Source organism: Filicampus tigris, chromosome 9 (assembly GCF_054856515.1).
Source record: "Filicampus tigris isolate MCC_2025a chromosome 9, RoL_Ftig_1.0, whole genome shotgun sequence".
NCBI lineage: Eukaryota > Metazoa > Chordata > Actinopteri > Syngnathiformes > Syngnathidae > Filicampus > Filicampus tigris.
Window position 1 is genome coordinate 21,803,336 of NC_141225.1, and position 11,982 is coordinate 21,815,317.

General features: G+C 37.8%; 1 protein-coding gene across 19 annotated transcripts in view; it reads left to right on the top strand.

Annotated features, from left to right (window-relative positions):
* The window catches only part of itpr1b (inositol 1,4,5-trisphosphate receptor, type 1b), a 57,903-nt gene extending 46,307 nt beyond the window's left edge, over nucleotides 1–11,596 (top strand). For all 19 annotated transcript variants that reach the window (XM_086039697.1, XM_086039704.1, XM_086039706.1 and 16 more), the window contains 6 exons: nucleotides 400–483; nucleotides 1,134–1,282; nucleotides 1,892–2,057; nucleotides 4,303–4,463; nucleotides 8,940–9,101; nucleotides 10,309–11,596. In XM_086039697.1, the coding sequence (XP_085895823.1) occupies nucleotides 400–483; nucleotides 1,134–1,282; nucleotides 1,892–2,057; nucleotides 4,303–4,463; nucleotides 8,940–9,101; nucleotides 10,309–10,395 (809 nt within the window). In that variant the 3' untranslated portion in view covers nucleotides 10,396–11,596. The remainder of the gene's footprint in view (nucleotides 1–399; nucleotides 484–1,133; nucleotides 1,283–1,891; nucleotides 2,058–4,302; nucleotides 4,464–8,939; nucleotides 9,102–10,308) is intronic.
* Nucleotides 11,597–11,982: the final 386 nt, after the last annotated feature.

Below are 11,982 nucleotides of genomic sequence, written 5' to 3' on the forward strand. Positions count from 1 at the left end.
TCCATTGTCATGACCAGAACCCTTCTATGGTAGAAGGTCAAACGGAAAGAAAAAAAGGACTTAATTTTGTAGACGCTGTCTGAGCTTAAGTCTTGCAGGATTTGCTAAGGTCATGCATCACAGTCTCAAGTCTGGATTTTTGTGTGACCTTTACCAAAAATGAAATGTTCAACAATTCCAACTTATACAAGCTTAGGGGCATTTATGGTAGAGGTTCCATTTGCCATTAAAAAAGAAAAAAAAACAAAAAACGAGGTTGCGTTGCCTGCGCCCCTGATGTGCACTTGTAAATGTATGATTTTTGAAAAAAAAAAAAAAATACAAAAGAAACACAAAATTAAATTAAATACGAAATTAAAATATTGTACTTTGTGCATGCTTTGCCTTGATTTCTTCCAGAATTTGGAGCCAGTATTATGGGACAGTTCTTCTCAGGCGGCGTGTGCCAAAAAGAAAATGGAGAAAACTGTTCGACAGAATCTCGTAAGTAGGACAATGAATGAATGAATAAATAAATCAAATTTGCACAGGAAATTGGTTGGATGACCATGGTCTTCTAATGGCAGATTTTTTTTTCGTGCATGAGACAACAATTCAGACAAAGATGATTTCATCCAGTTTGGCAGTAAATCTGGTCGGACTGGTAGTCAGATTTAAACTGTCTGAATCTGTTGGGGGCTTTTGAGGTTGCCGGGTGAAATAGCAAGGCTCCTTGTTGTCTCAGGAGAATAAGCTTCGAACATTAAATAGGGGCTTGGGGTTTACAGGTCAGGGGGTGCTGACCTTTAGGCACAAGCAAGTCAATGGCTCCACTCAGTGATGGCGTGGAGGGGCTTAGGCCTCAAAGAACAGGTTCTTGCCAACTTCCTTGGTGGGAAAAGCTTCCACTGGGTGAGGAACATACATGCTACCTTCAAATCCAGCTAACCGTGATGAATCCACTTCACGTCGCCGCCACGCTAATCATGGGTGTTCGCGACTTGTTTTGTGGATTTAGTTTTTGTAAATTTCCAGAAGAATTATGACCTCAAAGACCCCGATAGCCAAGTCATTAAAATCTAATGTCCAGTCAAAGAGGTCGTTTTTAGTTGTGTGTTTTTTTCAGTTTCTTTGGCGTGTGTTTTTCTCTGTAGCTTCCCTTGCCGTCCAGCCATCTGCAGTGGTGATCGAGGACAAAGAAAGAACATGTGATTCCTTACTCATGTGCATTGTCACAGTCTTGAGCCACGGCCTTCGCAGTGGAGGAGGTGTTGGGGATGTGCTGCGCAAGCCATCCAAAGAGGTGCAAAAGACATTACACCCAAATGGCGTTTCGGACTGCTGCACTAAAATGATGTTGTACAACAAATTCAATTGTCATTTGGTGATGGTGTATTTAACTCTTAACTCCATAACAATATAACATAAGAAATAGTAAGGAATTGGGTAATAAATATCCAGTGAAAATCGTGTTGTGTTTTTTAACAAAGGGCAAAACTAGAATTGTTTAACTGAAGATGACTGCACTATTAATGGCTTTTGTATCATTAAAGTTAGAACATAGATGCTTGTTCAAAAAATTTGAAATCTAATTTTCATTTTTTCCAAATTTGTCAATATTGGTTACAGCTACAGCACAATCCCAGAACGAGGCTGTTAATCTCGATTATTTTAAATAGAGCTATATTGTCGTCGTTGATTCTCTTAACAGTTTCCACCTTTTGACAGGCTAAAATATTTTTACTGACATTGAGCACAACTGGGCACAAATTATACATACAAAAGAGCAAAAATCTGTTCGATTTGTACAAGTACAGTGAAAACACTGAGGTCAACCACAATCATTGGGCATAGCATATATTCATTCAAATGTGACTGCAGCTCCAATTGTTTCTTGTCTTGGCTTTACCAGGAGCCGCTCTTTGCAGCCAGGGTGATCTATGATCTGCTGTTCTTCTTCATGGTTATCATCATTGTGCTGAACCTCATCTTTGGCGTCATTATTGACACATTCGCTGACCTGAGAAGTGAGAAGCAAAAGAAAGAGGAAATCCTGAAGACAACATGCTTTATTTGTGGTGAGAACTACGCCCGCCCCCACCCCGTTTTTGATAATACAGTGGTACCTCTACTTACGAAATTAATTGGTTCTGGAAGAAATTTCTTAAGTGGAAAATTTTGTAAGTAGAGTTGTGTTTTCCATGTAAATGCCCTAATCCATTCCAAGACCCCCAATATTCAGACATAAATGTTTTATAAAGCATAAAAATGCCTCAAAACATGTAACAAATACAAACATGTTACAATTAGATTATTGCACAATAAATGATACTTGTGCATAATGTAAAAAACAAAAAATAGAGTAAAGAATAAAAATGATGGTCGTTTTCCTTTTAATTGCTGTCCTCATCGCTTTTTGCCCTCTTTGGTTCATGTTCTCTCTCAGAAGTGTTTTTTGCCTGGCGTCATCCCTTTTTCATACCTTTCTATTATCTCTTGCTTTCTTTATATGGACCAAAAAAAAAAAAAATCTGCTTTTTTACTTTTCCTCGTTCCTAATTCACGTAAAACTATCGGAACACCTCATGGCCCGAGGGGCAAATGGCGAGGACGCTGCATATACATATCTATCACATATATATCTATCTACCTGTCTAGCTACACATACGGTAGAGATCCCTCTTAGCCAATGGGATGCCAGGAAGATGCTAGGTAATAGCCAATGGCAGAGCAGCTATGAGTATGTTGCGTTCAGGAAACTCCGGAGCTGCCAGTAGCAGCCCATACTGTATTTTTACCTTTCGTATCTTGAAATTTCTTTCGTAACAAGAGGCAATATTTTCCTGTTGATGCGTTTCGTAACTTGAAAATTTCGTATGAAGAGACGTTCGTAAATAGAGGTGCCGCTGTATGTGCTTCACATAGATTTATGGTTTGTGTAATAATTTATGTATGCACAGTGGATGTAAAAGGTCTTCACACCCCTGTTTAAGTGTGAGACCAAGATAATGGACTTTATTTTTAAGAAAGGCAAAACATTTTTTTAAATTCTTCACAGCTCTTTTGAGACACCAAGATAATGGGCTTTTTTTTAAATTGTGGCAAAAAAAAAAAAAAACACATGACACTATTTGCCTTTTAGCAGACCAGTATTCTCATCTTTTAATCAATTTCATGAGTTTTAATGTTTAATTTTAAACTGTCACATCCGCAGTTATAAGAGGGTGTGCATCCACATTCTTTCAGTTGTTTTTTACTTACCTTTCCTAAAAGACCCCTCCACCCCATCAAACTATACACTGTAAAAATAGTTGGGTTAAAAATAACACAATTTTGGGTCAAAAATGGACCGGTCAAGTTGACCCACCTTCTTGCATTGTTTTGGACAAAACAGTCCAATTTGGGGGGTTGTTTTGTACAAAACTACCAATGTTTTGCATTGTTTTTGCAGAAAGTGTTTTACTAAGACCCAAGTAGTGGATCGATCCATTTTTGCCCCCAAATTGTGTTATTTTTAACCCATCTGTTTTTAAAGTGTGTGCATCTTAATGGTCACATTAATAGTGACAAAGGTTTTGAATTTTTTTAACTGATGTCTTTTTTTGAATACCACAAAACCTAGCTTTGAACAGGGGTATGTAGATTTTTTTATTTTTTTATCTACTACATGTGGGCAGCAAAGTATGTGCCAACCACTTATGACTTAAATTGCTGTTTCTGGTCCTTCCAATTTTACTGTCGTATTCTTAGAAGTGGAAGTAGCTTTAACTCTGTATTAGAACTGTTTTGCTGCGCCATAACAGGCAGCATCACAACAGTCTAGAAATGGGCTGCGTTTCTGGGTAGTGTAAACAATGCAACGCCTCCGCTTCCCAGAATGACTGGTTAGTCACGTCAGGTGCTGCTGGGGAGGAGGTGGACTGTATTTTTCTTTTCTTTTTTTTTTAACTATTGGTTTATAGACCTGTTATAATAGTCCTCTTCAGTCACCAAAGTCTTAATTGTTGGCTTTGAAACGCAACTTCAAAGCTAATAAACACTTGTCTTCATTTTTCAAACTTTACATTTAGACAGATCGACCGTATTTTAGTGCATCAAACAGTGTGCACAATTATTTTTGGCATCATGACTGCTTTGACAGTGTCTGCCCAGCCCTTGTGATCGTATTTCCTCCTGCTTTTGCACCCATTTGTGCTGAAGTCAATGACGTCACGTTGCCACAAGTTAGCATAAGGGAAATAATCGTAAAAGAGGTTTTTAAGAAAGCGTGTTGTTAACGTTACATCTGCTGTATGTGTGTCCTTTGTCCTTGTATTGCTTCAGGTCTGGAGAGAGACAAATTTGACAATAAGACTGTTACCTTCGAAGAGCACATCAAAGTTGAGCACAACATGTGGCACTACCTATTCTTCATTGTCCTGGTGAAGGTCAAGGATTCAACAGAGTACACTGGCCCTGAGAGCTACGTGGCTGAAATGATCAGGGTAAAGTTACCGCAATGCACTCACAATGCTCTGATCCTCGTCGATTTGTTTTTCAAATTCCGCCTTTGCCTCTCAGCATTTTAGCAACATCTTCAAATTGAGTCATCGGCAGCAGAGTTTTGTTTTACCGCACCAGTATTACACAGTATTTTGAACCAAGCGTAACAATTCGGCATTATGTAATCCCGTCCCCTTGAATTCTTCTGAAGTATTATTGCATGACTCGGCTTTGTGAATAGAGAATTAACATCCAGACCGTCTGCCTCCGTCATACATTGCTTAATCCCGCCTGGCAGCTGGGCAACATGCATGCACACACTCACACCCACCCCCACGCACACACACACACACACCCCCACACACACACACACACACACACACTCGCACGTAAGAAAAGAATTATTGATTGAAATTTTTTAGATAAACGGACCCACAAAATATATGTTTCAAATCCAAACTACAAGTTTATACCTTCTAAGTACTCCCCTGGAGTCTAATGCACTTTCCCAGCTTTCTGTGCCTTAGAGGGAAGTCAATCCAAACATATTTTTTTCAAAAATATGTTCTATGCAGGCCCACCAGTTGAAACAGGGCATTCTGGTTAATAGTGTGTTTGTGGAATATAGCAAAATACACCCGTTTTTAGCCATCTCAGGGGGCGGACATTTTGTTACTTCTGTCGACTGAAAATGACATCACAGTTGCTCAGGGCTATTGATTGTGTTCAAAAACTTTATGTATATTATGGATGTATATATTCAGTCATTATTCTTGTCATGACAAAAACAATGCAAGGTTCCACATTGCATACAAATATATGTTCATCAAGTGCACTTTTACATCAAAATAGAAATTATATACACACAACTGAATAATCAAGCTCACACAAAAGAAATCCAACCAAAAAAATAGCTTAACTCTAAAGTTGTTGCTCGGCTGGTGCAGCTAACGTGGTTTCTAATCGGACCCCATCTTGCTCACTTCATTGTCTTTTGTCTTGACGTGTCTCTCTCAGTCTTGTGAGCAACCACCTGATTCGGGATTAACCTCCATCACCCCCCCTTCTATTATCCTCACACCCTGCTGAACCAAAATGCGTTTGCCAAGGGCGCATTATTAACAACAACTTTAAAAAGTGGGAAGAGCAGGCAAATCTTGTGTAACCTGTTTTTATTTTTTCAGGAATATACAGTAGTTTGTTTTTTTCTGCTGTTTGCTATTTGGTACAAACCAAGTGATTAATGGGATAATTTAACTGCTCTGTACATGTTGTAAATGTGCTTATGTTCTTTTTTTAGCACCAAGCTTCCAGTACATATATTTTGCATTTGTTTTTGTCCGAACCAATTTAGGCCTATACTTAGTCTGCTCAAGGCCTTCAGAAACTTTAGCAACAGCAATGTTTCTTTCACCAATCGCATTTAAAATTCATCTCTCAGGGCTCTCATAAATGTCAGCATTTCTCTCTTCTCTGATTGGTTGGTCAAAGCATAAAAACTTTTACAGCCAAGTTTAAGCATCAAAACACATCTGCAGCAATGTGTGCTTGTTCATACTTTGGCTGAGTATTATTAAAAACCTCACAATTCAATTTTGATTCTTCAAGTTGCCATTCGATATTGATTTAAATACTTTGATAGTGATTATCAGTAAGAAGTAAAAATAAACACAGAGGAGTACATTTTGAGATTTCGGTAATATTAACCATATCATAGTTGGCATGTCATTTTTTTAGCAATTATCACTTTAACATAAATATTTGCAAATAACTTGCATGTGCATATGGAGTACAAAAATAAAAAACATGATAGATGCGTGTAACACTGAAAAAGTGCATTGTAAACTTAAATAATATATCCTCTTGGAAATTGTAATAAAAAATATAAAATTTGCACAATAATAACTTATTTGTGCATATGGAGTAGTAAATTAAAACATGTTTGATCAAACACAACTTTGGTCCATACAACACAATGCATTGATGACTCCACATTTGTACCCACTTCTAATTAATTCATTTATTAAGACACAGCTGTGCAACAAAACAACGTGTGTCATACATGTTAAGTACCTGGCGGTAAAAGATGAAATGTTGATCTCCTCTCGTATGCATCTTTTCGTGTCAAACCAAAAAGTTTTCATTCTATACAAAAATAAAAGAATTTACCTCACTGTTCCGATCATTTTGGACGGGATGGTGTCCACATTAGCATCATAGCCAGTATCTATTAAGGTCTTGTCTCCAACTTTGTTTCATTTTATTCAGTGATGAAATAGTGTGGAAGAAACATCGGGAGAGAGGGCGGTGGAAAACGGACGACTTCGACAATGACTTAAATTGACGTCAGTAGTGGAGGATTCATGGTGAAGTGTGACATATACAACATTGGACGATGACTCGTAGTCACTCATTGCCCTCATTTTTATTGCGTATGTGAAAGCCAGCATTTACTCTCGGTGCTGTACGTGTAAAAATTCAAACGGTTGGTGTTCCCGCGTATGCAGGAATATTAAGTCTTTATGAATTGGTCAGATGGGTGTTTTTGGTATGTTTCGAGACAACAGAGCTGCTACCGCGTCAAGAGTCCTGTGGAATGATAGATTAACCACAGAACAACCTGTTTCTGTATCACGGCCTCGGTGACTTCACTAATGAATGCAGTAGTTGTGTCATTACTTGTGAAGTTATTTGTCTTTATTTGTATTTTTTTTTTTTTAGGTTTATGTACAGAAATGAAAGTGGGAAACATAATGTAATTTTTTTTTTTTTTTAAACGTTAAAATACTATTAACAGAATAACATTCAAAACCAATATTCAACTTTTTCCTTTTAAGTAGATGAAGGAAAGCGCTCAGCTGCTGTGAGTGTCAACACCCTTGCAACCCAGCCTTCATTTACGTCCTGGAAGTGGAGCCTGCGCATTTGTCTTGCCCTTTCACAATGAGTGTGCGCTACTCGTTATCTTAGTTTTGTGTTATTCCCCTTCACCACCTCTTTGTGGTGTGGATACACACACGTGTGTTCAAAATAATAGCAGTCCAACTACTTTGTAGATCAGTCACAGTCTTTGGTATAGTTTATATTTCTACACGTCAAATAGTTGTGTTATTTTCTTGTAGGTGAAGTGTAGTTGAGTAATGTCAGTCACAACGTAGAAAAACAAAGTGGCCCTTAGGTGGCCCTTAACCTTTCTCAGTGGCAGCATCCTTCTGTGCATTCATTGTAGTGGTCTTATGGCAATGACAAGGCTTTGTGGGAAAATGTGTTGAGGGCTTGAACACTGACCCATTTATATGACTCATGTGGCTAATTTGGAGGTAGGTTCAAAGAGCATACATTTAGAACGGCACGTGGTGGTCAAGTCAGTCGTAGAATGAAGGAATTCAACCGAGTTGCCCTTTTGACCGCGCTGGGTTAAATAGTCGGCGGGTACATGGGTCAGCAACCTTTTTCAAATTCAAAGCTACTTCTTAGCAACTGATTAATGCAAAGGGCTACTAGTTTGACACACACTTCGCAAATGACACATTTGCTTAAAATGATCTTTAATTGTGATATATCTAATTGTGTTGTCTAATAAATGATTTTACACCATAGAAAACAGATCAATATCAATATACACCACATTATTTGTGTAAAATCTCTTGATTCAACCTTTGTGGATTATCATTACGTGGCTGACTGAGAATCCACATACAGACAGGTACTGTATAAATATATATATATATATATATATATATATATATATATATATATATATATATATATATATATATATATATATATATATATATATATGTAAAATTTGAACTTCTTTTGAACTACATCTTACTGAAAATTAAAGAAGCCGGAGAGTAATTCGAGATTTTATTAAATTATGAAGTCAGTAAATTAAAGAAAAATGATAAGATGAACCATAAATTATATTCACATTTTTTACCTAACAGCACAACAAATGTAGGCAATTATAAAAAAAACACACACAGACAACTAGTATATGCAAAATTAACAAATACACAGTTAGAGATTAAAATAGAATAAAACAAAATACAAAAAATATTTAACAATATAAACATTAGCAGCACTGAATGCTTTTGCCAACAACACACTCACTCTTCACGGTCAATATTTAAAATAGTAAACCCGACTTTATATTAGAATACAAAGCAAACAATTAGGCAAATTAAAAAAAAGAATCTAGAAAATTATTACAATAGTGCACTAGTTTGAAGTCTTGAGTAATTTTAGATAAGTAAATAATATACAATAGTAATATACAAGCTACAAAATAACAAACTGTCTCCTGTGGGATAATGACGACACCTTGGATTGTAAACCTTATTATTTTCCATATTCATATTTATTACGTTTAGCATATTTCTCACGCCTGCAGATGAAAATCATGCAACATGAATGGATGCATGTGTGCATCCCGGTATATGACGGACCTAACCCGCCCGTTTTCTGTATACTAGGAGCACAACCTGGACTGGTTTCCCCGAATGAGGGCCATGTCATTGGTCAGCAGTGATGCAGATGGCGAGCAAAATGAAATTCGAAGCCTCCAGGAAAAGCTGGAGTCCACCATGAAACTTGTGTCCAATCTCTCCGGCCAGCTGACAGAGCTCAAGGAACAGGTTGGACGGACTTCATTACAATGAACTACCTGAACCTGCAGCAAATAGCAAAAATTTGAAGAAGGTTTTGAATTGCCTAAAGGTGCCATGAAGAACTACTTACTCTATGTCTAAATGAAATGCTAAAACTCACATCAACGTTCTTCCTTGACACCAAGTTGCCACCCGATGATGCTAAAGTAATAATGTTATTGTTTTGGCCTGAGCACAAAAACAGCAAACAATTGAATTTTTCAGTGACAATCAGAGATTACGTTGCAGAAAAATCTGGGATGAGGAAAATTCGCAAATGGCAAACTGCAAACATTGCGCTTCATTGTATTTGGCTGCGATGTATCTGATTTCATGATGTGGAGAACATGTTTTTGTCTTAACTTTGGACACCAAGTGTCCCTTTAAATGCAAGATTATTCAAAACAAAGTCACGTTTTTGTTTTGTTTTTTCGTTCGTTTTTCAACTCAGTGTTACTTGTTGCTCTGTGGAGTTCAAATTCAAACAGTATTTTCGAAGCCATTCAGATGCTCAACGCAAGGTTATGCGTGCGCTGGCATTGCACAAGTTTTTGCAATCTTGTTTTTTTCTAGTTAACAGAATTGTACAATACGGCTTTACCCTTGAAATGAGAACCACATGTGAGGAAGTGAATGTCACCGAGACTTTTTGACCCAGACAGGAGGAAATGATGGTGTTGCTGAACACGTGTGATGTACGGGCTTGCTTTTAATATCAAATTTTAAAAACGTATTTGATTACTTTAATTTAAATCCAATTAAAATCCTAAAAAAAAAAAAAAAAAAGAAATCATCATCTCATTTGGGCAGGCAAATTAAATTGGAAAAATGATTGCAAAATCTCATAACCACAATATGGAGCCAATGTGAATCACAAACATGAAAGCCAAAGCAACAAAGTTAGTGAAACTTAACCTTGAATCACTGCCAAAATTCTCGGCCAAGACTTTTTAGCTTTTGTGCCAAGGTTCAAATAACCCACTGCAAAATTGACTCTTAACAGAACACGTGTGCTATGACTCTCAATAGCTGACATTTTATACGAGTGGTTTTCAGTATTAGTGTTGCATATTGAGCAGCTTCCGTCTGATGACAGAAGCACAGTACATGATAGTAGCACACACAACAGATCGCTACACTTATTTCAACAGCATTCCCCCCCCCCGGTCTATGTGTCCATTTTGTCCTGTTTCAGATGACCGAACAGAGGAAGCAAAAGCAGCGGATTGGCCTGCTGGGACACCCACAGCACATGAACATAAACCCCCAGCAGCCTGCGTAGGCCCGAGAGACGGCGCCTGAAGCACCTGAGCATCAGCCTTACGTCTGGACAGAGCAGTCCTTACTCCAAGGTTGCGCGTGATAAGTGTGAGTACAGTAAATTGGAACTTAGAAGGAAACGCTGTAATGTACAGGAGTTGTAGTCACATTATGGTGTGTAGCTCTTCTGTGTACAAATCTCACTCAGAACATTGACAGTTGACACTCACCCACCCTTTTCTTTCCAGTCCAGAAAGGTGTTTGTGCCAAATGTTTTCAATGTAATATTACACTGGGTTTATCCACGCGTGTCATTTAGACTGGTCACACTTGTGAATTGGAGAGGTTGAATTGTCCGGTTTCGTTATCTTCCATTCCAAATCACGTTTCTATTTTCGGCCAAGCAAGCAGTATTATTTGTTTTTTGTATTTTGTGCAATATATAAACTTCAATATGCAACCTCATGTGGACGTGAGTTCCGTAAAACATCTTATTTCACAGTGTTGACCTGTATTTGGGTTTGAGGTCTTACCGGATAAAATAGGGGACTTGATTTTGATTTCGCTTATGCAACTGTTGAGATTATACTGTATTTAATAAGATGACTGCCTCATTTTTTTTTTCTTTTTGTATTATTTATTTAAATGAAGAGTACTGCACTCAATAAGAATGTGTTGCAAAAACCTGTTGTGTTTTCTTTCGTCTGCGTAAATCCAAATGTCATTCTCATTAATAATGATCTACCATATAATTAATACTCTCCATATAGACTGTATAGACTGAATGATCAGTCAAATATACCTGTGTTGTATAATTTGTTAAGAGTCACGAACCCTGTTCTGCTTTACGGAGCATGCTTACCTGAGCAAACTTAAATCAGCTTTTCCTCTCTGTTGAAGCAAACGTGCTCGCTTTCTGACTGTTCTTGTTTTCAATTTATTCGTGCTTGCACTTTAATTTTCATGCCCAGCTCACCCGTCACTCTAGTTAGGATAATCAGTATGGATGAATGGATGGGATGGGATGTCTTCAGACCATTGTTGCATTTTTTTTTTTACTGTATGTATGTATAAAGTTTATTGCTTGCCTTTGTATTGACAAACTGATTGGTTGAGAACAATTGTTCATTTATAGGATTGTTAGAAATAATTAAAAATCAAGACCATGGCATTTTGTATATTAAAGTAGAAATATTTATTAAAATGAATGGAATTATTCTTTACTTTCTTTCCATTCTATTTTCTTATTTTTTAGAGATAAGCCATGTTTAGCAAGTTCAAAGATGTCTTTGATATTGTCATTTTTTGCTCCTTCATACTCTCCACGGTGGTCGATTGGTTAGCACGTCCGCCTCACAGTTCAGAGATCGTGGGTTCGATTCCCGGCTCCGGCCTAGCTCTGTGGAGTTTGCATGTTCTCCCCGTGCCTGCGTGGGTTTTCTCCGGGTACTCCGGTTTCCTCCCACGTTCCAAAAACATGCATGGTAGGTTGATCGGACGCTCTAAATTTCCCCTAGGTGTGATTGTGAGTGTGTTTGTTTGTCTCTGTGTGCCCTGCGATTGGCTGGCAACCAATTCGGGGTGTCCCCCGCCCACTGCCCGAAGACAG